This window comes from Centrocercus urophasianus, unplaced genomic scaffold (genome assembly GCF_019232065.1).
Source record: "Centrocercus urophasianus isolate 14NV4802_14NV808 unplaced genomic scaffold, USGS_Curo_1.0 seq_14, whole genome shotgun sequence".
NCBI classification, from domain to species: domain Eukaryota; kingdom Metazoa; phylum Chordata; class Aves; order Galliformes; family Phasianidae; genus Centrocercus; species Centrocercus urophasianus.
Window position 1 is genome coordinate 37633382 of NW_024884586.1, and position 27988 is coordinate 37661369.

Here is a 27988-nt window from a genome sequence, read left to right on the forward strand (position 1 = left end):
TTTGGCAGGATGAAATTAAGAAATGGAACAGCCCTGCCCCCAGTTTCTAGACAACCTTATGCTTTGGCTGCAAAAGTAACTCATAACTCAAAAGCAATCTCCATTGGGCAGACAGTCTTTAAGTCAAACAGCACATGTGTTTAACTGAACGACAAAATTACCTTTTGTTTTATACAAATGTCTTCCCAGCAAAAGGACAATCCAGGGCTGTCTAATTGATTTAGCAGGATGGCACTATCTGCATGGTGATCACAAAAGGCACTCAAATAGAGTTAATTTCCAACTAACGTTTAATGGCATTGTGGTTTACAAACTGCTACACCCACTCATCTTTTGAGGTAGAATCTTGCATTTTTTTTCCTTAAAAGGAATGCCATGTCATGCCACTGAGATATAAAGACTTGAAAAATGAATTTGTTGGTCTTGTTTGCGTACAGAATGCTCTTAATCATAAACAAATAAAACAGAATTGTTTAATTTAGTAGTGCAATTATATACACACATTCTAAAAAATCTGAATAAGTTTAGTCTAGGGGTGGTTCTAAGTAGGCACAGATCTCTCTAGGAATAACATATAATGCAAGGCCATAACTGTTGTTCCAATTAACCTGCACACATATTGTGCAGATTTAAATAAAACCCATGCAGCTTCTGAACCTCTATTATTTTCTAGAAGTAGAGTGAGTCCCTAACTAGAAGCAACAGGAAATCTAACTATGAACCATGAGTACTTTGTATCTACAAACTATGTGACAGCTTTCACAATAGTATTTTTTGAAACGTCAGTAAACCTGGATATAACCTGTAATGAAAAGAGTAGCTGAAAATGCAAGCATTCAAGGGGCAACATGGAGCTGTCGTTCTTAGAAGAGTGCTCTGAGACATCTTTTTTCCTACTTTTGCATGCATCCTTGATTAAATAAGCATCTTTGCTAATTTATGTTTTCAAGTGATGCATCATTTTTCTCTTCAGGAAGACTTTCCTAAATCTTTACTTTCTCCTAAATCTTCAGCAACAGTGTTGGAAACATATCTGTAGAGAGATAAGAGAAGAAGAAAGATAGAACTTTTTCCTGAAGAAGATGGAATTTCACACTAGTTGAGTAATTTCAGATCTGATGAGCAATGGAACAAACTCTTTTCTTTTCCCAACTATTAAGAATTCATAAAATTATGACATGAATATACAGCAATATATACAGCAATTCCCAACACAGATGAAGAAGGCCTTAGATTACATTGTTCACAGTGCTATAGGAGCTGTATACACCTTACAGAAGAAGCCATAGATATCCATGAGGTGTTAGCTATCAACACCCACACACACAACACCACATCAAAAATTGTTTCATTCTCAGCATTTTCTCAGAGAAAAAAAAAGTAGGACTTGAATTTCAATTTGTTATGCTGGTAAACACTGGTATACACAATTAAAAAAAATAAAAGGATCATTTTGTGTTTATAACTTTTATTGTAAACACACAGATTAAATATTAACATAGGAAAAATGAGACATTACTAGTTAGGCCTCCTAAAGGCTCAGCACCCTGAAACAGCCAATGAAGTCCATTTTACACAGTATGCACTGAGTTGGCAATCATTGCAGAGCCACTTTTGTGGTAATTGAAGCCTCCAAAACACTGGAATATTTCCTGTCCTCCCTTTCAAACAGAACAGCATTTTGCATAAGGAAACAGTTAGTTCGCACTTTTGTTTACTGCAATACAGCCACAATGAACAGAAAGATCCTGTATTCAAGTAGAGAACTCCAAGAACATCAGCTTAGTCCAATTCCTTCTTTCATTTTACACAGCAGGCCAGGCTCATCTCAAGTACTGTAACTGTGTGGATGCTGACATCTCCCTGTACACAGCAGGGGGGTTGAAACTAGAGGATCATTGTGGTCCTTTTCAATCCAGGCCATTCTATGATTCTACGATCTCATGTCCAGATACACTGGGCCAACTGGGATCTTTGCAAGGAGCATCCATCAAAGCAAAAAATCAACGTCTGTTCTCCAAATAACATGCAAAAACCATTTCACTTCATATATGAGAATGTGTCCAAAAGAAGATTATGTACAACTCAGGGAAAACCCTTTTGTTTGCCCATTTTAAAAATCATTACAAAAAAATAAATAAATAAATAAAAATCAAGATGGCTGAAATTTTAAAAGCTTGAATTAACAACTAAAAAAAAAAATTGAAGAGATTCCATTTCTTCTCTTGGCCTTTATTTGAAGTCAGAAAGGCCGAAATAAAGAAGCTTTGAGCTCTTTGCTTAAAAACAACATGCCTTCCTGTTTCAGTGCTTTCTCTGCCCCCCACTGTTCCTTTGCCTTCAAGCAGTGAGCGCTCTCACCACCACTCCAGTTCTTGTGTCAGATGTTTGAATGTGTTCCAAGTTATAAAAAAAGATACTGTTATTCACTGTCTACACAAACACGTATTTGAGCAGCTCACACGGGCAGCGCTAGATGTGTGATGGATTTAATGGAATATATTTTTGTTCGATCCAGTAGTTAACGTAGTGCAAAGGCGTCTTTGCTTTTAGATGCACATTTCATCTATTACATAATCAGCATTTCTCCCTTCTTAAAAATAGCTATGAATAGACTCCAGAAAATATGGGGACTAGTAGAAAAATAATCTTAGGACTTTGTAGGAAAAACACCATTTGCAGCAAAAATATGGTAATCTCTTCTTGCTTGAAACAAGTAAGAAATATATACTTCATCAGTAAATATTTGCTTACTCCTTAAGAACATTAGTCTGGCTTTTAGTAAAGTAAGCAAATGGTAAAACAATGTTGATTAGATAGGAACTTATTTACATGTAAGAATAATGCATAATAAACTAATTTATGAAACAAACAAACAAACCTGACTCTGATCTTAAGCAGCATTCTCTAACAGTATTCCCCTTATTCCTTCCAGCACTCACAAAACAGTGAGGCTAGAGGGCCCCACTTAAGAAGATTACAAATAGTCAGAGAAACTTTTGTATTTCAGTTCCTCTGTTTAGAATAGAGAGAAGGATGGATGAAAACCCAAGATACTGGCATGTCGGTGCGCTGTACAACTCTTCACTGGAAGCAGAGATTAGAAAAGCCTTTAGGTGCTGCATTATTTTACAGTTCCCTTCAGGCCTCCTGCTACAGCCACAGCTTTCCCACCTGCTGAGGCACGTTACTCTGGCCAAATGCTGTCAATACAGGTGTGGCCTGAGGCTCAAAAGTGCCTAGGTTCAAGCTGCTAACCAAGCTGATTCCACATGGGCTGTGAAGTCTGCCAAAGACATGACTGCAGATGTGAAGATGAAGTCTGTAAATAGTGCAAATGATGTTGATTCACACTCTTTCTCTCCAGTACTGGATTTCTATACTCTTACAGAGCCTAAAAAGGAAAAAAGAAGTGGACTTTCTAAAACCGAATGAGTTCTCTTCCCATTTCCTAAGTCTTCCTCTCAATAGTATTTAGGCAGTATTTCTCTTCAGGAAATTGAGTTTTTCCAGTTAACATGGAGGTGTGATAGAATGGAATCCTTTTGAACAGTTTGTGTAGACAATATTTTTTTCTTTTTATTTATATTATTTTGAAAGACATAAGAATATCTTTGTGGAAAAAAAGTCCTCAGTTTCATCTCCAGTCTTCAAGACGGACCAATGCTGTACCACTTAATAACAACTTTTTCAGGATTAGCAATAGTATCTTCCCACTGCTCTACTGCTTCACTGTTATTGCTGTCAGAACTTATCCAGACCTGCAAGGAGAAAAAAGAAACAAAACGAAGTTTACCTGATGTAACACAGAAGTGCAGCCTATGTTAGTTCCAAATAAATTCCATGGAAGTGTAGAATGAGATGCGACACGTAGACTGTGACCAAAGCATTAACAACAAATACAGTTCTGTCAGGACTAACATAACTTGGCTTCCAACTGGGAACACAGGGAGTCTGGGTTTATATTTAGTCGCTAAACAAATAGGAGTTTAGAAAGCTCACTACACTCTAATGTTTTGCTAGTTAACAAAATGTTTTAGGTCAAGCATTCCTTGCTTCATTCAAATTCATGTGCTGGGGTCAAGGGCCCATGAGGGCAGCGATGACTCTCTGGACCATGCAGTCAAACTCCAGCTGGCTGCAAGCCATCTGGCACCCAGATTTAGCTGTCCAGCCTTTTCATGAGCATTTAAAATCACACACTCCAACAGACAGGGCCAAACCTGCATTCCACAGAGGTTACTAACGTGCCTGTAGCACACATAGTCACGCAGTAAGAGTCCATCTCTTCACAATATTAAACTAATGGATAGAAGCCATTAAACAAGGAAATAAGGTACAAGAAGGAAGTTTCCCCCTAAAAATTATCACCAGCTTCAACTGCCAAAAAGAATTCTGATTATGTAAGTAGGTATCATCATTTATGGGACTCCATTTCCTGCACTCTTCCAAGAATGAGCCCTTTTAATACTTCTCAGAAACCTTCACCATGAAGTACATTTAGCCCACACTGTTGAGACATGATTCCTTAAGTGAGAATAATGTCTTCCAGAATACCACAGGCAGCCGATATTTCATCCACAGAGAATCAATATACATCTTGGTCATGATTAAAGACATGCTCAAAAATGCAACCTAATCAAAGTGTTGTCTGCTTTAGAACAGCATCCAATTAATCACCATTCTCTAAAGAAAGCAGTTAATAGATCTAGCCATATTCATCTTTTTCCAGCCACCCAGCCAATTGCTCAATGTACGCTTTTCCCTGAGCCATATTTTATGTCTTCATGTGTATGTGGCAATGTCTGCCTGCATGAGCTGAAACAACCTTTTCCAAATAACTGAAGAGCAGAAGTAGATCATTTGCTCCCTGTAAAATAAGATCCATGATTAAATGCAACTCATCAGATTGAGATGACCTCACATACTGTTAACTGACTGCAAAATCATACTCAATTAGTTTTGCCCCAAGGTATTACAACTGAAAAAAAACAGTTTCTTTTCCCATTCCAAATCTAATTCTACTAATAGGAAACACAGAAAGATGGAATACATGGGACATTATCCTCAATAAAATGGAGGAAGATCACATAACTCATTTCTGTAGCAGATCAGCATCTCCTAAAGTACATGTGCCCAGCATGCACAAAATACATTGCCAGAACAGGAAACTACCATTTTCTGTACCCAAGGACAGAGTAATCCACCCTTCAGTAAGCAAATGACTTTACAGTTGGAACCTCAAAAATCACTCCACATTATTAATTTATGTATATATTAAAATTCTCTTAGTACATCTATCTGATCAGAGAATGCACTGAGCAGTTGGAACAGCTAAGAAATAAAAGTAGAGAAAGAACAGGCAGGCTGATGGTAAGAGAGAGAATATGAGGACAGAGAGAATAAAAAGAGACCAGAATACCAAGTTTTATGAAGTACAGTGATTAAATAAGTATGATCACAGAAATGCTTTTGAATACATACTACAGAGGTTCCAGATGTTAAAATAAAACAAAAAAAACCCCATTCAGCCAAAAAATCGTTTTCTGTCTGTTCACATTATAACTTTTGTACACTTTCAGAATACTGTGCTGACTACGTGTCTCTCTTGCTCAGAAGAGAAATCTGCTGTTGTTGCTGTTGTATTTTTTCCTACACACATCCTCTTTCTGTGGAGGACACTGTAGGTCATGGAGCTGCTGTGAATGCTGTGTTTGTTTTCTTTAGAAAGCCTAGAGGCAAGGACAACATCATTCATGTGTTCATAAGGAGGAATCTTTCATGTAATAACTTTCCACACAAAAAAGACTTAAGGACTTCCTTTGTGAAGGAAAATCAAATGTCAACTTCCATTCTGATGCTTGTGATGTTCAAGAGCCCACTACCATTTTTTCTTGAGTTATACCAAGAAGTTTATTCAAATTCACTATTTCCCTATACAGCACCTTAAAGTATTTTTAATATGAGTTTTTTTTAAAAAAAAAAAAACAAAAACCAAAAAAAAACCAACCTTGCAACTGGATTTAAGAATATCAAGACTATCATGTTAGTTAGCAGAAACCAACCTGTCCTAGAAAGTGCTTTCTTCTCACTGAGCTTCTGCTGTAGAGTTTGATAAGAAAACTGATTCCTTGTTCAGCTTGGCTAACTGGAAAAATCATCATTTCTCTCCACTTCACTTGGCCATTAGTGGACTTGACGAGACGAGTCTTCTTCTTATAGATCAGCCCTTCTGTACTAAACATTCCAACTTTCACAAAGAAACCTTACAGAAAGAAAAAAAAAAGAAAAGAAAAAGAAAGGGAAGAAAAAAGGCACAACACATAAAGGATTACTCACAAACACATCCAAAGAGGAACTGAAATGTATGGTTCAACAATAATTTCTCAAAAGCCTGGCCAAAAGAACTGTACAATAGCTTTCCTGCGTAGTCACACACACTGAGTATGTTCACTAATGTTGAACTGATTAACACACATCCAAACAAGTGCAAGCTAATGCTATTCTATGTCAGGATTAATTTGGGGATAAAATCTCCCAGAATACGTAATGTGTAGCTTCAAACCAAACAAAATGTAATCAAATCAGACATCTATGGAAACAAGCCTTGGCAACGGAAACCTACTGCACAACATGCTAGTTTGAGGTTTGTAAGGAATGCTATGAATTGCCAACCCATTTGATCAGCAATTTACCTGCTACAAATGGCTTCAGACAGCTGATGTAACTTACTTAAAGACAGCGGCGTAGATGAAATTGGAAGATTTTGTGCTTCAAGAATTTGTAACTGAATCCTCCTGTTTATTGCTTGAAAACAACTTCCTATTTGAAGTTCTGTGCGGCATACCTACAAGCAGAAGAATGTTGCCATAACATCTGGATTAAGTTGCTTATAAACTCAGGAAATGCAGGAATTCTGTTATATGTTGGGCTCACTTGTTCCTATCTGGGATTTCCTGGACAGAAATATAAGTATGTGTTGTATATACATCCTGCAGATGCACGGTAAGTAAATGCATCTTGCACTTGTCACAGCTGCTGTACATGTGCTCCACTGACGCACTGCTTGTGTGCAGTGCACGTATGGCCCTACTGGGCAGCAGCCAAAGATACTGGAAAAATAATTGAGTCCTCAAGTTTCACCTGGGAAGGATTCCTCAGCGGTAAAAGTGGACACATACAGGGAAAACCAGACATGCAGTAGTGCACTACTGAATTGATGTGAGAGAACGGGCATGCTTTACTAACAGAAAAAAACTTTGGAATTCTCCTTCCCCTCTTTTATATTTTGCAATCTGAAAATATAAACAACTATAAAAAGACAAAGAATCATTTCACTTCTGTTCGGTTAAGAGACCCAAATTCTCTTCACACCTCAGCCACACGCATTCTGTGCAAACCTGAGAGGGAGCCACTGACTCAGCTCTGTTGGAAAGTAAGAGAAAACTGCTGTCTTGACAGGATAGTTCGTGGGCCTGCAGCATCTGAAGAGCTCTCAGATACTATAGTGAGGAAAGCCAACATGGATAGATTCAGGAGTTTACGCTAGAATGAAGTGGCATCTGAAACAGCTTTATCTTCTGCTTTCTTTGTAGAAAGTTACTGCTTTTGAAGAAATACTTGTTAGAAGTACAGATATAAAGTTTAACTTCTGTTAGAAATCAAGAGTGTCACTCATATTACTCAGACATATTTAGATAAAATTTGCTTTTGAATTGCCAATTCAAATTTAATCTGTTAAAAATACAAATGTCTAGACAATCTGTAGAAGAAACAAACAAAGTGGGAGTAGGGGGAAAGGAATCCCACTGTGAAAATGGCATTTGACAACCACCTGTTTTTTATTACTCTAATGGAAATGAACTGTCTGAATTATTACTTCACAGCATGTAATCTGAACATTAATAATAATAATATGTATGTGTTATGTGCAGTTTTAAGCCACTGAAGATCTTAGTATTTTCTTCCATAATAAAAACAAATCCCATTTGCTGTGAGCTCTTGCTGTGAGTCCTAAAAATTTTCTGATGCTTTTGTGGTATGAAAAGGCAATTACTCGGTGTCCTGAAAAGTCTTCCCAGAATGTCCCTCCCTCCAGCCATAGGCCATGTTGTTGAAAAGCTAGTTCTAGCTTTTTTTCCTAGAAGCAGCTGTGGTTTATGATCATAGCAGGGATGTGCACAGTTCAGAAGTGCCTTTGTTTTTTTTTTTTTCTTCATCTAATGTTCCTCATCCAAGAAAGGAAAAAGAAACAACCACTTTGTTGTTAACACTGAATTATCACCAAATGATTTTACTTCCATTTTCAACAGCATTATCTGGTCATGCAACAACATGCATTTATGGAATCGGCACTTACAGGTGCTTTGGAAGGAGGAGATATATCCAGCCAATGATTTGACTCCTCTGCGCTGAGCTCCCGCAATGACAAAGAGCACTCTCCAATCGTTCTTTTCCTAGGAGTCTGCGTCTGGATTTTAAATACCAGTCTGACAGTTTGAACACTTTGCAACTTAATAGCAAATACAAAAGTTTCCATAAATTCAATGTCCTAAAAAGAAAGACACAGGTAACATGATCTCAGTAAGAGAGTCCCGTTAGATTCCAAACCTAGAAACAAAGTTTTCAGGGTCCTTTGGCCACTGCTGGTGGATACCATTTCAAGCTGTCATGAAGAGATGTGTTTTTACAGTGGTAAACTCATGCGGACTTTTTATCTCGCTGTCACACCCCTGGCAGGGACAAGGTTCTGGAATCTTGTTCACTACCAGGACAAGCTGACACCTCTTCTGTGGCTTTACAACAGCATGCACACATTGTCATAGAAAGTTGTCCTGAGGCCTTTTGTTTCAGTCTCTCTGCTCATTTTACATTCTTTCACCTTTGACTCATATTATGGGTTGTTTATGTTGCTTCCCTTGTATGTATGTTTTCCCTTGTATGTTTGTGTATGTTTGGTGGCCCTGCCAGGCAGGGGGGTTGGAACTACATGATCCTTGGGGTCCCTTCCAACCCGGATGATTCTGTGATTCCCTTCCCTCCTCCTGGCCCCAACCCCTTTATCTTCCTATACTGCCATCATCAGGAATCCTCTGCCTCATGACCAATTCTTACTACTTTTTGCATGGACAAAGCACGGCTTATTTTTGCCTACTGCCTTAGCGAAGGGCTGGAAGTAGTACTTCATCCTCTACCTTCCCCAGGTGAGTTTGCATCTACAATTATGTTCAGATTTCCTCCACTCCCCCTCCATTCAATTGCCAAGACCAGAATGGTTCACAATAGTCTGTAAGTGCATCCCATAACTGTCCAGCAGATCTGGGAGAAAAGGAGGAATACAGTGGAGGGCAAAGAGGGAAGAAATTGGAACAAGCCTTGTCAAAGGATTTTGAGAAGTTGGAAATGGAAAGGAAAAAAAAAAAAAAAGAAAGGAAAAGGAAAATAGTAACTGGAACCTAGACAGTTACCACGGCAAATATAATACAGAACTGGGTGTTGGCCCATTACTTTTGGGTGGAAGGTTTCTTGGTGTTTTGTTTTTTTTTTTTTTTTGCTTCTACTTACATTGCAGCCTTCCTTTGCAGAGGATTTGAACTGCACAGGCTTGGGCAGCATGAGAATTCCCTTGACATAGATTTGAGGATTTTCCCCACAACTGGAAGGCCAGCTCAGCCCTTTGCACTACAACATTGAAAACAGAGTCAGCTGAGATAATGCACGCCACCAGCTTTCAGACAAGTTAGAAACCTAAGGTCTACACTGCCCCAGAATTATACATAATTCCTGTAATACTGAATGCAAATCAGAGCCAGGGTAAGAACTATGTCAGTTCAGAACATTTAATAATTCGCTTCTACAGTGGAGAGTAAAAGTTCTTCAGCAGATTTTAATGATTTCACTATGTGGAAGTTCAACAGCAGATAAATCATGAAATTCCTTACGTAATCTTGCAAATTTATCATTTGGTATAGTTACAAGGTTTCTGAGTAATAGAAGTTCCACTGCCTAAAAATTATTCACAATTCCTGGAAATGTATGAAGCAGCCAGCGTCACACCAGTTAACAAAAAACCCACAAGAACACAAGAATACAGCCTCAAAGTTCTGCCCTGAGAGAACTATTAGATTTGGTCAGTTAAATGGTGCCTCTAAAATTTGCTTCAAATTACTGTCTCCAAATTTCCACAGGAAAATTTCTACAGCAGGACCAACTCTATGACCTGCTCAGCTTCTTTATCCACATCCAACAGTTTCTCACCCCCAAACAGGAACATTTGACTGAACTGTGCTTATATTAATACTTGAAGGTATTATTATTAATTGTTTTTCTCCTCAAAGTATTCCTTAACCCTCATTATTCTTGTTAAATCTGATTCTCTGGTATTTGAGCAAAAAGCATAGTAAAATAGCCATTTGAATAAATTATAATCTGGTTGTTAATATTCGCTTATTTATATTTACTGACATGCAAAACTGTGATCCAGATCTGCTCCACAGAAGGAACGTAGCACAACTTTACATTCAGTCTTCCAAAGTCTCGTTCATCACCTGATAACGTAATGGTATCTGTGGGGAAAAAAAAAGGCCAATTGGTGTTTCCAGAAGCAATGCACTATGATAAAAATTCATTCCAAGAATAAAGGAACTCATTAGCAGGTGGACTGCTTATCTTTGAAAATTTCTCTGAACATACATTTGAAATATCCTAACGCAAAACTTTTAGGAAAAATATCCATGAAGTCTTGTTGCCTGACCTGCATTTTAACTCTGCAGCTTACCACAGGTATCTCTACTGAAGTCAATAACTTGTGTTGCACTCAAATACCTTTCAGAAACAAAAAGAGCACTTTCCTGAGACACCCAAAACACATTCCAATAAAAACAACTTCCCTTAGATTAATCACTTCCAGTGTTAAGTTAATAAGCTGGTCTGCTATTTGTCTTTCTCAACCAGCCTAAGAAACATTTCACTGCCTTTTCTCTGCGAGTCACTCAATATCCAGAGTTTCTTTGTTGTGTTGAGGAGACTGGATGAAATTCTGACTTTTACTAGGAAGACTTCAATGGGGACTTGATTTTTAAGGTTTATTTTGCATCACCTCAACTTCTTCAGCATTTCTCTCAAACATAGCAGGTTTGTATATAATTTTCTTGCATAATCCTTAATGTAATAGAGGTATTGGAAACCAAACACCTCCCACAGAAAAATACTGATAAATGGAAAAAAGACAAGGCTTGTGACCAAGGTGCCACTTTCTATTCTAACAGAAAATCCGTCATTTCTTCTTTCATTGGAACGGTAAACCCAGGGGTTAATTTTTCAAAAGCATGAAAACTTGCATTCCTGAAAGGCCCATTTGGCTCAATCTCCTGACAACAGGAAGGCACAAGGCCAAAACTCTTAATTTCAAACTGCAAAGTAATCCCTATTGACTTGCTAATCATATTCATCTCAAAAATAAATAGATACACAAAACAAAAATCAACGTTAGAGACAGATCAGTATTGCAAGTACAAAGGAGATACTGCATTACAAGTTAAACAAACAAAACATCACCCAGACTCCTGTTACTGCCATGTGAATCCTTTCTGGAGGAGGTGCTGCTAGGTACACTGGAGACTGAATCGTATCTCTGCAGAGGGAAAAACAGCAAAACATGCCCCTTCTATCAGAGCAACAGATGCAGAAAGTCATAGAAATTCTATCATCAGACAAGACATGACGGAAACAAAACAAGACATTTCAAATCTTTAACCTGTTCCCTACCAATCTGATGGTCCAGCATGGAGTTACTATCTTGATGCAAAGAATAAGTACAGGACATATTGGACCAACAGATTTTTTCACTCACTGGTATGTACACAAGTTCATAGGAACAAATTTATTTAGGAACGAATAAATAAACATACAAAATGCAGCATCATTTTTTGCATAAATGTAAACTTCTAATGTTCGTCTTTTCAAGTGAAGGAAAAATAAAAAAAGCACAAGATGAGAAACAACAGACTCTTGTCCTATCCTAACTAAAAGCCTACTCAAGTTTCTCAGCAGCTTTGTTGGACCTGAATAGCAGTAACCAGAGGAGACATCAGCAAAATAAACACTTGAGGTTAGCGAAGACATTGAACTTTTCCCTTTTACCCCTCCAGTGCACAGGACAATGCCCTTCAGTGATTCCTCTGAAACAGTGTGACTGAAACCATACAGCAAATGTACTGAGTTTTCAGTACAACCTAAGTGACAGCTAAAGCATGAGAAATACTCACCTTCATGAATCGATGAGGTGGGCTTCTGAGATCAAACATTGAATGACTTAAATCAAGTGATCCAGGCAAAGCACTAGTTCTTAAATCACTAACTAAAAAGACAAAAAGAACAGTACAAACTGTGTCATTGCTAGAAAAAATATACTAAGAAGACTTTTTAAAATTTAAGTAGAATCATAGCAGAAATAAAACCTGACTAGATGATAACTAAGGGTTTCTCCTCCTTTCCTCACTTCCCATTCTCAAAATACTCTCCTGAAATGACAAAACAGTGAGAATAAGCCAGGTGAGCATTCCATTTCTGAAACAGTCAAACCTGTTCACATTGGCAGCACTGGCAGAGTGGACAGTCTGCCTCAAAATTACTTCCACAACAGAAATGGTGCTTTCAGGAGATGCTTGAGCCCTTGTCTTTATGCAAGTCTTTACTCCAGATGCACTTGAGTGACCTTTCTCCTTTTTTGAGCTTACTAAACAAACTAATGAAGTATTTACTTAGCTTAAACAAACAAAGAAACAGATGATGAACTGAAGGGAAGATGTTTAAGACAATTTTATGAAAACCGTTGGGCTCCCACCACAGTTGCTTGCAAAAGTCCAGCAAAACTCTATGTATTAAAAGCTATTTAAATTGTATATGTTTTGTTCTCTTAAAAAAATACGTGGTCTTTCAATTTAGTTTCTATGGTGATTCAAAATTATTTTTAAACAGAGCACTGATTGAAAGATTTTCCCCAGCTGTAAAAGAAACATGCAATACCTTTTGACAAACACATCTTTAAAAATGCATGCTGCTGCCAGCATCCATCTTGATGAAGAGATGTATACATTTCTTTGAGTGTATGAGTTTTCTGAATAGGTTTCCATAGCTAAACACAATCACCTACTTTACTGTAAACAGCACGCATTATATACAAGATACATATACCTATGAACAGTACAGAAGTTTTTCCTGGACAGCCAAACACTTGTATGTAAACTTCTAATACCGTGTCACAGCCCTCCCTTGTAATTAAACATGATTAAGCAGTGAGAAGTGGGGACATTTCTACAGCTTAAATAGCAAACTACATAAAAGCTGGCACATGGCACAGCATCACTTTTTTTTTTTTTTTTTTTTTTTTTACCTGTTCTCATAATCTGCTCCTGACTGTTTTTAGTGCCTGTTTCCCTCTCCACATAACATTCCCCAGGTATTCCTCCAATCAACAAACCACCCTATTTCCTTGTTCATTCTCCCTCAAATACTGATAGCTATAATTTTCAGTACTGTATCCTGTTGTGGATCAGAGGCAGCTACCCTAGCTTGCTTTGCTATTCTATCTACAGTCATGTGATGCATGCAAGCCCTGTTAAGCCCCTAAAAGATAGAATGTACCAGCACAACTGGATATCAAGCAGAGCCAGCTCCCCGATCAATTCCCTTGCCAGGAAGTGCCTGTAGTACACAGACCAGTTTGAGGATTGCCATAATCAAACATCTTCTGTACAATAATAGCTTTATCTCTTACCTACTGACCTTGAAAAAAAGAGAAAGATGGAAGAGGGTACAGTTCTTCTCACCTGATCCATATAATTTCCTATTATCTGATTTGGCTTGGAAACGCCTAATCTGGTCTGGTGAAACATGATGTTCCAAATAGAATGGGTTGTACACATCATAGCGGGGCCACTGGTACACACCGCACAGTTCTGCTTTCCGGTCACCAAAAGAAGCTCTGGCAGATTCTGTGAAGCACAAGTAAACATCATATGCAAGACCTCCAGACATAACACACGCTGCCTGCGTTCATAAGGCAGGCTGAGTGCCTTCAGGGCAAAGGACAAAATGTTTCATTATTATCTGCTTCAGCAAAAGAAAAAAAAAAAAAAAGAAAAGAAAAAGAAAACAGACATATATTATGTCAGATTTCAAGAGCATGCTAGAAAATACTGGAATGAAATCGGCCATATAAAAACATGTGTGTCCTGTCTTGGTGTTCCATAATAAATGCCCAACCGTTAAAATACAGATGACTTTAAAGACAGAGACCAAGATGGAAATCTTTAGAAAGGTAGGTCCATGAATAAGGAAAATCTCTGTCTTAATTGGCTAAGTGATCCCAGGACATTCCTACTTGACTAATGAGCCCCCAGATTTCCAAGAGGGTCTTGTATGGAAAGATAATACAACTTATGACTGTAACCTCCTTGTCATCCAACTTTCATAGGAAGTCTGTCAGTGGCAAATGACTTGAATTGTTGGCTGAGACACAAGGACACAGACTTGAGAAAGCCTGAAACCCAGCCATTTGCTCAGTCCATTATGGCACAGCTGCCCTACTATTCTCTTCTTCATAGTTTTCTCAGAGAATTCACACACCTCCTGCTCAGCAGAACAGTAAAGAACATTGCTCTAGACTTTCATTTTATCCGAAGCTGAAAGAAGCCTTGTGTAACAGTCCAGAACAGAAAGGAGATGGGTGACCTGGACTCTGCTAAGCTCTGACATCTGCTTCCTTCACCTCCCCAGATTTCAGCCTCCCTGTGAAATAGCTCCTTACCCCATTATAACATGCCTTCAATTCTGTACACACCATCCCATAAGAGGCAAAATATTATTGTGTATACATAGCCACAACAACCACCTTTCTTCCAGGTGACAGTAAAGTTAAAAAGAACAGCGAGATGGAATGGAACGTGAGAGTTGATAAGTGAAGAATTCAAGTATAGTGGGCTTGAGCAGAACCTAAGTTAGAGTGAATGTTAGAAGTGAAGCTGTAAAAAATTGCTACACAGCAGGTGACAGTTAAATCAGTGTTCTGGCCCAGGAACACTCTCACTTCTGCTAACTTACTTCTGTGAGAACAGGAGACAAGCTGCAGTGAGTACTGAGAAGCCCTGCCAGAACTTAATTGATTTCAGAAAGGATGCCAAGAGCTTACACTGAGCATGTTCTGTTTCAATAAAGGAAAATGGAAGACATGCAAAGAAAATGGAATGGAACTGAGATTTTTAGAACTTGGGCTGCTATGGATATTTAACAACGATCAAAGAAACAAATACTATAAATGTATTTTTTTAATATGCTGGTGCTTCGGCAAATGTAAAAAAGGAATGACAACACACTTTCCTGTATTTAGTATATCTCTCTAAAAGGTAAACTTTGCATTTTTAAACATAGCTTTAGTGAGGCTTAAAGAGTTGTGTTTCCAAATATACTTATTTTTTAAAGGAAATGGAAGCTACCTATTTGACATAAGATCCACTTTTCAAATATTTATGCAAGAATTTAAAATATTTGCTCAAGAGAAGCAATTACAAACAGCCTAGTCATCCTGCCAGATTATCTTCTGATTCCATAGCCCAAGGGCCAGTCTGTTCACTAGGTCCTTCAGAAAGGCTGAAGCATAACCCAATGAAGACAAGTCACCGGTTTATAAGACCCTGTAGAACAGCACGAGCAAAGAAAACATTTATAGAAAGGTTGTCAAGCACCCCTTCCTTCTCACTGGAAAACTCAGGTGCCTCAGAGTCCTTTATGTACGGTATCATAAGGATGAGGTAGGACCAAGGAAGACTGAATGCAAACCCTGTGAGAAAAGGGATTTACCAGCAGCATATCCTGCATTCCCATATACCTTGTTCAAGTACTCCTTACAAGAACTAGCTATTGAAGAATGCATACGTAGATTGCTCCAAAAGTAATGCCACCTACTTATTTCCATGGAAAACTACAACAGATATAAACAGTACAATAACACTATTTGATAAAGCAAATTCTCAGCAACAAAATAAGATTTTTCAACATAATCACATGGGTGCCATTTTTTCTACATGGAAGAATTCAGTGACACACCTTCACTTCATAATCACTTCTGCGTCAGACCACATTCTGTCTGACCACCCCTCTGCTGTCATCTGTCACACGGCAACAAAATGTAACGGGATACTGGTGGGAAGGTTCAGCCTCTACTGCTATACCAGCAACATCCACATCAGATGTTGTGGACCAACATAACAAAATAGGAGGCATAAACTTTCAGAGCAGCCATCATACATAACAAGCGATCCCTCTGTGCAGCAGCCCAGCTCTGCTAGTGGGAGGCAGAGAAAAACTTGCTTCTGCTGGCTATCTGCAGAGAAACCTGAAGGGGATCATGCTCAAAGACAAGAAAGGTCTTAAAACCTTCCTTCATGTAGTACCACATGCTTCCTATTGGTGAAATTTGAAAAGGAGCATTAATGTTAGTACGCTGAAAGTTTTGACATAATAAACACAAAAGCCAGACCACTATTCTTAAGTGATCTGGATGCTGGTGATACATTAGCGCCTTCCTTGACTCCAATAAATTCTTTACTAGAGCTTCGTCTTTGGAGTCTTCCATTATGTTGAGCATAAGCATTAGTGTGCAATCCCTGCTTTTAATTTCATTCATGCAGGATCAGAGTGATTTATATTGGAGTGACATCCTTACCAAAAGCGGTCCCAATATCCAGAGAGAAAAGTCACAAGACCTAGCTTCTACAGAAGTTTTACAGATACATGCTTTCAGTAGGAGTATTTAACAGCCTTTGAGGAGTAGCGAATACTGAACAACTATTCCTGAGTCAACTGACAGACTAGATTAAATAAAAATGCATACCCCTGCAGCCCTCCTCCAAATTTCTAGAAGCTAAACAGTAAAAACAGTTAATAGATAGGAACGGGGAGAAGGGCAGGGAGAAATTTTTTTGTTACAATATGCAAAGCGAGAAATTCCTCTCACCAAAATAAAATTTCTTTGGTTTTGGTTAGAAAGTGATACTGGTTAACATACCTAATGAAGTACTATCACTTTTGTTCAGGTTTTCCCAACTGAAACACACACTATTTCAGCAGCACTGTTTGTATTTTACCTTGAATTCCTCCAGCATGTGAGGTACTAGGAAGGCTTTTTGGCTGTACATAAGCCAGTTTGAATGGCGGGACCACAAACGGTACCTCCTGCCCATCCAGGGGCAGTTTAGAAAGCAGATAATCCTCAGAACAGCCAACTTGCCGCTTCACTGACACTGAAGACAATGGAGGCTGCTGTACAATAGTTGGCTTGCTTGCGGGTACAGCTTCAGATTCCTGCGCCATGGAAACTGCTAAAAATAAAAGGCAAGAAAAACAGACAGTCTACATGTGCATTAAGTTTGGAACAATACTCTGAACAGATCTCTTTAATAGAATCTGTGCTTGCTACATTACTGTTGCTAGCATTCAGTTTTACTAGCATTCAGGACAAGTACCTGGAAAAGATATCTATCCTCATGTCTGTACTAAAACAAATTCTGCTGCCTGAGGCTGTATATTTATAGCTACCTTGCCCTTAAGTTAATTTTTCAAGAGGAATTCTGTGCATTTGTATCATAGATCAATTGTGCAAACAACAAAGACACCAAATAAAATTCTGGGGGAAAAAAAAAGAAAAAAAGCGCTCAGTGCTTGCTTGCAGACAGTTTGCAAGATACAAGACCTTTACATGACCTTAGGCTGATTGGGTTTTTTGTTCTTTTTTTTTTTTTTTTTTTTTTTTTGTATTTTTGGACAGCATTCCAGGCAAGGAGCAGACTTCAGACCAGTTATTTTTCAGTTCCAATTCCAATTTATAACATTAACAAGCATGTGTCCAATTTCCAAGCAGAGGAATGGAAAGAATTTTGGATATGTAAAAGAATTCAAGTTTATCAAGGGTGACAAAGTCATTTTGTTAATGGGAAATCTTATAATTAATGAGGCCAGAATAGCAAAACCTTTAGTCAATGTGATTATGTTGAAACTCACAATTGCTTTTTTCTTTTTCCACATAAAAACACCATTTACAGCAGTTTTTAATATATTCGTTCGCCATTGTTTTCGGTGTTGCAACTTAGAGGAAATCACAATCAACGATCCTCTGCAGCTATCAAGCCTGAAAAAGGAAAGTACATTAGATGGGAACAATTGAAATTAAAGTACAATATTAAATATGCAATTTTTAGTTGTACTCAGTCCCTGGGTCAACAGCCATTATGTCAGTCACAAAAGCATCAGAGCATTCAGGAACACTAGAATTCTCCTCACATTTGTGTTGGCTGTCAGGCTTTGGAATTCACTCAGCTCTATATCTGTTTTGATAAGCTTTGGTAAGTTATTTGTAAGATGTGGTTTTTGGTTTGTTTCCCTGTTTCACATTTCTTATTCTTTGTCACTCGTGTAGGATCATAACATACATACACATTTACATCTTTGACTGCACACACCATGTTTTACATTTGAAAGCACTCTTTATGAATGATACTAAGATTGTCTTCTTTCACAATTCTTTGAGGAACTACTGCTTTCTCATAATTGTATACACATGAAACCAAAGACCTGCTTTATTATATAATTGTCTGCTTTGTGTACAGAAATAGAGAAAACCGGCTTCCAGCCTCCAGAGAGGCATACTCTACTGAAGAATGAGATCAAGTCCATAACAGCTGGTTAACATTAGAATAACTTTATGACAATAGTAACTGGCCTCATTTAAGTGTCTTTATTCATATGCTGATGTTCTCTTTTCAGAGGGACACAGACAGCTGTGTTGCCTCCTGTCCAAAACTTTGGCTGTCTAGTCATTTTATATGTACCTAAAGTACACGAGGTTCTTTGTAGAACATACCCAAGATACGATTCCAGCTCCATGGTGGTGAGAGGAAGACACCAAATAGAACATGAAAGTAAGCAGGGTTGAGGAAAAAAAAGTAACAAGAAAGAGAAAGGGGAAATAGCAAAGAGAGAAGATGACAGTTACACAAAATAGGACAGGTTTGCTTGGCTATCTCGGTTACAGGAAATTACTGAAAGTTTCCGTGCTCCAGCATGGAAGCTACTCCCATCTGCAGCTTGAACACTGCAGTCGTTTTGTTTGTATGCATATTAAAAGACAGCTAGGAAACCACAGAAACACTGATAAACAGAAATAATACTCATGTCCAAAATATCAACCTAAAGCTTTTCTTTCATTAAAAGTCTTCTCTTCCTTCTTCCAGATTCATGAGGATACCAAATGGAAATATTAATCTATAGACACTTAATCTACCCTTGAAAACATGCTTTCCTAGCTTACCATCACTTAACCCCAGGGATAGGCACAATTCAGTGTTATCATCAGATGTGTCAACTTGCAAATAATGAACAAATACAGCAAATACTGACCATTCTTTGGCACTCTATCAGTATGCCTCAGAATTGCTAGGTGTAGCTATCGGTTTTGAAAGGTCACTCAGAGCATGTGGTTTCATGTGTAAGGCCTGAATTAACCCATTATCTTTAAAAGACGAGTTTGAAATATAATGAAGTTTTGTTACTGTAACTACATAACTGTTTCCAGAATTATTCTTAATTACTTCCTTTAATTGTATACTGCTCTTTGTGCTCAACAGACCAAAATGAACAAGATGCAAGTGACCTGAACAGAAAAAACCTGAGAAGTAGCCTGAAGAATATTGGTACATATTATTTTGGAAAATGAATTTATTAGGATTGCAAATCTGCCGAAGTGATACCATCAACCACAGAGCCTGCTGAGCTTTAACACAAAATCAGGCACAAGAACCTGGCAAAATTCTCCACATTTCCAATGACCACTGCTCCTCCCTCTGAAGTGCAATCACAGTAGTTACCCATGCTATAGAACTCAAGGTTCCCATGCAGTGATTACCCTTCCCAGCTGTTATCAGTGCACAGCTGGAGTTAATATGTTTTAGTCTTGTTCATCGTGTTTGAACTAGGCTGAAACAGCTGCTTCATTTGCTCTCAGCTTTGCAACAATAGTATCTAAGCTTCGGTAGCAGTTTGCTCTGGCAAAACCAATCTTTTATCTCAAAATACCCAGACTACTGGTAGCGAATGAAGGAAAATGTTAGTAACCACCCAGCTCTCCAGCTACATAAAGTGGAAAAATTAGTTGTTTACATCAGAGAAAATTCACGTCATTGTAGTACTTTCCCCAGAATTACTGAGCTATAGCCATTAACGTAAGCCAGCAAATAAACACAAATCATCACTCACAAACAGTCGCCTTTCCATCACTGAGTGAATGCCTCACAAAGAAAGTTGATATCATTGTTGTTGATCTAAGAGTTACACTGTAATTGTGTATCTTCTGTACTAATTACATTTGAAAAAAGTTGTGATTCTTAGACCATAACATTCCCCTCCCCCGCCCACTGAGAAGCAAGGAAACATTCATACCTTTCTTCCTATTTGTAGACAAACATAAAAGCAATTCACCACTGCCTCTTGTAGAGAAGAGTACACTGTAATATTGCTGTTTCCAGATTTCAGCTTTGAAGGTGGGTGATATTGGTACAGACAGAGTGTACAGTAGAGTGTACAGACAGAGTTTGGAGTTTCCAATTCCCTTTGAGCTTAAATACAGCATTTGAAAAGAAAGTTCAGACTGAAACGCTGTCTGAACATTTCTTTGTGCTTAAAAATGTAATGGTTTGAAAGACAGTCACAAAACCTGTACCTGTATTGCTACTCTTACCCCACAGACACGTTACAAAAACAAAACAAAACCAAAAGGATAGCATTTGCTGAGGAACCAAACATTTGGTTTGAAGTCTCCCTTGTGCTGCTTAGAGCACTTTGTTCATGAAATCACAACACAAATGGTTTAAATCGCTTTCAAAATTTTTATCCTCTTAATTGAGCTACCAAGAGAAGTGTATTTGTGTACCGTTGTTGTTTTGTTCAGAAGAGCAGTTCATTTATTATATTTTATCTGTATTTTTCAAGTTGCCAGTGACTTGGCAACAATTTTCACAGTACGTTAAAGTTTTGTCTTAACCACGTGGGACAAATGAGCAAATGAAGTCTTGTAGAAGATGAAACAAATACTTACTAATCTTCTATAATGTCAGCTACTCAAAAACCTTCAGTGTAACACTTAAGAGTTGTTAGAAGTTTTTACTAATGTACATCTGTGTGGGAATAAATTTACCAATAGAAACAGAACTGTACAGACATGTATTAGGTATGGCACTGAACTATAGAGAAGTACCAACCTCCTGTCACTGCCATCCTTGCTAACAAGGAGCTGGGACTCTGATCCTAACTCCAAGACTTGGGGTCAGTTTTTGTCAGTCAATACATTTACATCACAGATTTTGTTCATTTTGAAGATACTAGACTGAGAAAAGGACAGGAGGAAAAGGAGAATTATTCCTGGTTTTCAGGCAAAAATAGAAGAGGTAGAGAAATCACATAACTTGCAGCAGACCTCATTATTGTCTCAGATTTTCTCTCTTGATGTTCTTCACTATGATTTCAGTAAGCTTTTTCATTTCTCTCTTCCCATTATGAACCCAAAACAAGATCAAATTTAACTCAGCAATCATCCTTCCACACTAATGTAGAAAGCCAATATTATTGGAATATACTGGAAACAAAGTATAAAAGTAAACCACACACATACACAGAGTCCAGAGAATTATAGTCAGTATTATTTTAATGGGTTTAGATGGAGAACATAAATTATCTTAATGACTTCCAGATTCCTCTGATAGTTTTGAATGAGCTAAATCAGATAAACAGCATTGAAAACTTCAGTTCCAGATGCCACCAGAATGACTACAAGACAGAGATGTTTGAAGAAAAGAGCAAATATTTTCAACAACTCATTAAATAAAAAAAACATGATAGAAAATGGATCATTGTGATATTAAATATTAAAAGCTGAAAGGAGTCTCAAAAGAAATGTCAGGTCTTTGCTCCCTTATGATGAAGGGGTGCATTTTGCAGCAAGTTTGCAGGCTACATTAAGTCAGAATTCTGCTGATCAGGTAACACATTTAGAACTATGCAACAGAAACAAAGGTGAAATATCTGATCCTGAACTGGGAAAGCTGGCTAAACCAAAGATTTCAATCATTATGAGATTTATTGCCAGCCATAAACTTATAAAACACATTCTCAAGTCTGTGTTCCAGAAACACGTCACAGCAGCATTTCTAGTAACTTTAAGTCCTCACAAAGCAAGAGGTGTAAAAGAAAACAGCCGGAAATTGGGATGATGGGTTCTTATTAGACATTTGGGACAGATCCTTGAATGACATAAGTGTCTGCAGCTCCAGTAGCCCCAAAGGAACAACAGCTGAGGAACCTCCCCATGGAGAAAGTAAGCTCAGGCTTGCAGTTTCACACCCCAGCCAAACACTGCATTTGCGCTACGTCTTTGCCTGTCTGTGTTTCAGACACATGAGATGCAGTTGATCCCAATTGCAAAATTCCTTCAAAGAGCTTAACGACACCACTGCAGGCCTCCTGATGATTAAGGAAACAGAGTGTAGCAATAGCTGCTTCTGCTGCAGGTCAGACAGATTCTGATGGCTTAGATTCTACAAATGACTTAACTTCCAGGACTAGTTGCTTAGTAGTTCTATTGCTGGAGGATAAGGTCTGGGAACTGCAGGCTGGTCTGAGCATGGCTCATCATTTGAAGAGGGGTTAGGGTCAGTGTGTCTAGAAACAGGTGAACACTGGTAAAACATAGTAAAACTGCATAAATAGTTCTCAGAAATTTGCCCTCAGGGACTTTGCTACTGTGTGAGCAAGGGTGGTGCACACACCCACACCCACACCGACATGCAGTGCAAGCATACACTCACCAAAGTTATAATGTTCCTTTTTAGGAAAGGGTGATTGTAAGCAGGTCTGATCTGTCACGTCCATAAAGGACGCAGAGGCACTTCAAGAAGGTTTGAAAGTGTGAGTAGGCAGGACAATGCGTTTTTGTTGTTATTCATCATAAACCTTGGCAGTCGTATGTTGCCTGGGAGGAGAGGAAAAAAATAATGTCATGCCAACACACACCTGCAAGGTGCATGATAAGAAGCTCATATCTACACCTGCTTTAGGAAAACCCTCTAAGCGATATCTGCAGTAACTAATGGGTGTGTGAACACACAGACCTTCCTTCTCCTCCACTTCTAACTGTAACTCATGGAAAAGCATGAAAACTGGGAATTTGCAGACTGATTATTTGAGTTCTCCTGCTTTCCAGGAAAAATAAGACAATGTGGCCATCTTCTTTTGTGCCTGAAAATAGAAAGAGATTTCATTCTGAAAGCAGTGGATCACGAAGGAGATGCTGAAATAACACAAAAGAGAAAGAGAAGTTATGAAAAGGCTTTAGAAAGACAACCAGAAGACCTGTTTGTGAGAGATAACTTACAAGTTACCTGACAGACAGAAATACAGCAAAGAGATGGAAAAAAAGATTTCAAATGCAGAATGAAGAAAAATCGTAACTACAAATTTAAAGCTGAGTAAAAAAAAAAAAAAAGACTATGCATAGTTAGTATGGTCTAGATATTGTTGATTTTGTGATGGACTCTTTCACAGCTTTCCTGGGGCAAAGAGCCATCAGCGTTTTTACGTACTTACACAATTTGGTGTGGTAACAAAAGACAGTGAGAAGTTGCTGGGAAAAGTGCTGTGCACCACAGTACAAACAAACCACCAGCTGCCCAGGCACAGGAAACGCTTTCCCTCTTGGCTAAATTGTGGCACAACAGCCATCTGTGGGAAAGCTTTCCAGCTGATCCCAGGAGAACAGAACTAAACAGCACCTCTCTTCCTGCAAATTCCTCTCATTTACTTATAGCTTGATCAGAATCTTATTTTTTGAGACCTGAAGCACAGTTATGTTCCCTTGTTCCAGTCTTCTGAATTACTCATACCAATTTCCCCTGCACTACACTGAACAAGTTGAGCAGGAAGACAGTTGGTTTTCATTTCACAGACCATTAGCTAGTCACCTTGCTAATATTTAAGCCAGTTTAATTTTTTCTAGTGATTTCTTTTTTCCATTTTATTTATTTATGTGGTCTTTATGTCTGGAAAGACACTTAATTATCAGCAGCATATCCCCTTTCTTTCATTTAGGCTTTAAAAGATTGGAATCTAACCTCTGACCCTTCTCTTTAGTAAGCTAAAACCAAGGCAAATCATGCATATGAATTTAAGGCTGTCTGTTTTACATCATTCAAATTTGCTATTGCTGCTCAATACGTTATCCCTCTTCTCTAACCTCTTTTTTCCAAGCTGATACTACAGCTGAACCGTACAGTTCAGATTCAACAATGTCACAAGATAATCTAAGGTGAGAACATATTTCGTTAAGTAACACTTCCAAGGAGAAGATTGTGCTCATTCCTGCAGCACTGTACTAAGAACCCAAGCTGTGACTGCTCCCCTAATCCACACACTGCAAATTGGATTCTGACCAATTAGAGGCATGGGGGTGACCGCAGAGAGCATGCCCTGTGCCCTCTGATGCCAGCCACAATGTTCAGACAGGAAACTGTCAGCTGAGCAGTCTTATGGATAACAATGTCACACGTGGCTTAAAACCTTTGCCATCAGCAGGAGTCCTCAACATTTCACCACGAGTAGTCAGGATGTGACACCTGCACAAAAATATTACTTATTCACTTGGAACAGGCTTCTCCTGAGGCAAAGAATAGCACCTCAGAAGTCAATTCTTAGCTAAGTTTTTGTCACAACCGAAGAAGAGCTTACTGCAATCCCACTGGCTTTACACGTTCTCATGCTTTAAAGGTCCATAAGTGAAATAAGGCAAAAGCTTCACATGGAACACCACGTCTTCCTACGTGCAGTTGTGAAAGACTGTGCCTTGTTCCACTGTGACTCTCCCTTCTCAGCTTTTCTGCCCTGATGGAGATGATCTAATACATGCCTCCCTACACGCAGGCCCTTAGCTGAACTCTGCAGAAAGAGCACTTGTGCAATCTAGCTGTGGTCTCCCTGAGCTTAGCAGCTGCTTCTTCCAACGGCTTCAGGCTGGAGGAGGCCAAAAAGCCTTCAGTGCATCCATGGCCCTAGCTCAGACCACCAAACTGAGAGTAAAGTCATGAAGCGGAAATAATTGCTATCGCCTACTTCCCTGAAGAAAAATAAAGCTGAGCAGGTGCGTGTCTGAGCTATTGCGCTACAGGAACAACTGCCTCTACTCTTCAGACACCCCTTGGAGAAGGGGAATAAGTGCTGGCAGGAGCGCACGATCAGAAGTCGCTCCTCTCACATGGCCCCCAGGGACACACTGGCTCTCAGCATTATAGCCTTGCACCTGCAGCTCTTAAATGCGGACTCAATCCAAGTCTGCCCCAGTATACAGAAGATTAATAATAGTACAAGGGCCAAAAGCACAATTTTCATAAATCTGAGCCAGTTTTTCTCATGCGAGATTTATGTTTAAATTAAGAAGAGAAAGTTATAAATCTATCCCATGATAAAGTTTAAAACTTGGAATTTTAATATGCTGAATCCCCTATGCACTGGGCTGTAAAAGTTGATAGAGATAGTATTTCTTCCTAATGCTGCATTAGGCAAGCGACCAGTTCATCCAATTACTGAACTGACAACACTGTTCCTGTGAACTGTAGATAAATTCACTGACTTGGACAAGGATGTACAATATGGTATGTATTGGGGCAGTAAATACAAAGGAATAAATCCATTTTTTTGGACTGTAGATCACTTTGGACTCAGATGTAAAACAGCAAAACAAGAGTTGAAATCAGGACACAAGAAAAGAAAATGCAGAGATTGAAACTTGGCTTTTGACAAGAACAAGGAAAGAATTCAATTCAAGATAAGTTCTTTGCTCTAAGCAGATTAGGAAAAAATCACGACAGTCGCTGATGGTTACTTTATAATCTAACTTAATGCTAAAGACTTCATGTATTCTGTGTCAGTTTTTAATCCAATATTTTCTCCTTCTACAGTAACGCCAGCAAGCAATAAAAATAGAGCTGTCAGCAGTCCCTGTCTATAGCCCCGATACCAAAGAGAACTGGAAACATCTGGATGCATTTTTTTTTCTCAACAGGACAGCCAAGAAGGTATTTAGGCAAGAGCATCTGCTTGTGCACTGGGGTTCCCTAGCATGGCTAAGTGTGCCCAGCTCTGAAATGATGGCCTTCAGATACCAGGTTAATGTAACACTGAATGGCATCCAGAAGTCTCAGCCATCTGCCATGACCACAGAATCATGTGGAAAAAACATGGATAGACATATAGTATCCAGTCAACTAATGAAAAATGGCTCCTACTGTATGTATGAAAAAATGAAGAAAACCCAAACAATTTTGCATGGAAAAATACTGTTTCTTTACCACTAACACTATTTTTATATAACTACTCTGTTAACCTACAAGAATCAAGATGGAATATTTCTTCATATATACAATTGCGCACACACATCCAGTACTTTGTTTTAGGTGAAACAATTTCTCATTTGTTATTTTACATTAATTATGTGATAGTTATTTTACGTATAATTATTATCCTGCTTCATGATGAAAATAAAACTTCACGTCATGGAGCTTCCACATGGTGGAAACCCCGTTCAGTACTTCTGCTCCTCACTGTTACAGCCTTTAAACAGTTACAGCAATGTGGTGAGAGGAAGGAAATACGTAAATGGTATAAATCAAGATTAAAATGCTATGCCTGAATTAAGAAAGGAAACAGAGGACCCTAGTACATATCATATATGAAAATAAGTTAAATGGATGATGAGAGAAGAGGAAATGGGAATGGATCTTAATTCAAATCCAAACCAGACTACGGGTATGGCTCTACAGAGCACATGCACTGAGCTCAGGCTGCCTAACCACACTTAAAAGTCCAGGAGGATCCTGGCTTTATAAAGGGTATTATTTATTTATTTTTTGCTTTAAATCCACCCACACCAGCGGCCCACAGCCAGTTCTAACAGCCCCAGCAGTGCCTCTCAAGAGATGCAAACAGGCTGGAGTAGTTGGCAGCTGTCCAGGAAGATGAGTGGCAACCAGACACTGCACAAAGGAGGTGCTTTAGAATAACTTTACACAGACATTGGAAGAAGCCAGCAGAAATCAGAGTTGTTGCAATTTTATGGGAGTATCTAACATCCCAATGATTGTTGGCCAAATGCTGCTACAATGATGAGGCCCTTGTCACTTGGGACAGAGCTCCTGAGAGGAAGAGCTGGCAACATTCCCTCTCCCTCTCTCAAGACAAAGTGCACAACGCACCACGAATGTACATTTTTTTTTCGCTCCTGAGTTTAAATCAACACCCTTCACAAGAGATTCAAACCTATCATTTCAAACATTGGTGAAACTAGATCTGGAAGTAAACACACCACTGAGCTGAACAAAAGCCAGGATGATTCACAGGGAGATGTTCCGGGTTTGGTCAAGGTTTACAGAAGGAAGATTTTTAGCTATTCCAGTCACTGCTGAGCAGACAGTGAACTTCAACTGAAGATTAAAGAGCCTGCAATCCTACTTTTTACAATAAATTGGAAAACAGCTAAAAACATTTGAATTTTCTGCTACTGGAAATTGAATGTGATCTTGAAAATATTTTGTTGTCACCTAGCAGTTAGCTACTAAATACAGTGCCCTTCCTAAATTTACTAATCTCTCAGAAGCAGGAAGAACTATTTGTTTTTGCACCAGTTCGTCACAAACCACAGAAGCATTGATAGGTAGAGCTACCTTTAAAACCTTCTTCCTTTGTAGGGAAGGCTGGCACTTCCCTCAGCAGAATACGTATACACAAAACAGATTTGCTGTCTGAATTTGGCAAAAGCCCATCTCAGTCCCGTTTCATCCTCCCCTGCCAAGCTCTGGCCAAGAGTTTGGCCGTCTTCTGGCAGTATGAACCATCCTGC

At 38.7% G+C, this 27988-nt stretch overlaps 1 protein-coding gene across 1 annotated transcript; it reads right to left on the reverse strand.

The window, feature by feature from the left end:
- Positions 1-1486: 1486 nt before the first annotated feature.
- On the reverse strand, positions 1487-18126 carry TC2N (tandem C2 domains, nuclear). Its single transcript, XM_042814312.1, has 11 exons — positions 18058-18126; positions 17145-17378; positions 13830-13994; positions 12267-12358; positions 11557-11632; positions 10465-10565; positions 9565-9681; positions 8360-8551; positions 6733-6847; positions 6066-6265; positions 1487-3761 (listed from the first exon to the last, which is right to left on the reverse strand). Exons 1-11 carry the CDS (start codon positions 18122-18124, stop codon positions 3651-3653), a joined length of 1470 nt encoding a protein of 489 aa, XP_042670246.1. The 5' UTR covers positions 18125-18126; the 3' UTR covers positions 1487-3650.
- Positions 18127-27988: the final 9862 nt, after the last annotated feature.

Bases quoted from the DNA above. Each gene is read 5' to 3' on its own strand.
- TC2N (XM_042814312.1), bottom strand. From the start codon at position 18,124: ATGGCGAACGAATATATTAAAAACTGCTGTAAATGGTGTTTTTATGTG. The intron at 17,379-18,057 runs GTGAGTTTCAAC...TTTTATTTTTAG, and splicing joins GGAAAAAGAAAAAAGCAATT to CAGTTTCCATGGCGCAGGAA. The intron at 11,633-12,266 runs GTGAGTATTTCT...TTCCCTCTGCAG, and splicing joins CACCTCATCGATTCATGAAG to AGATACGATTCAGTCTCCAG.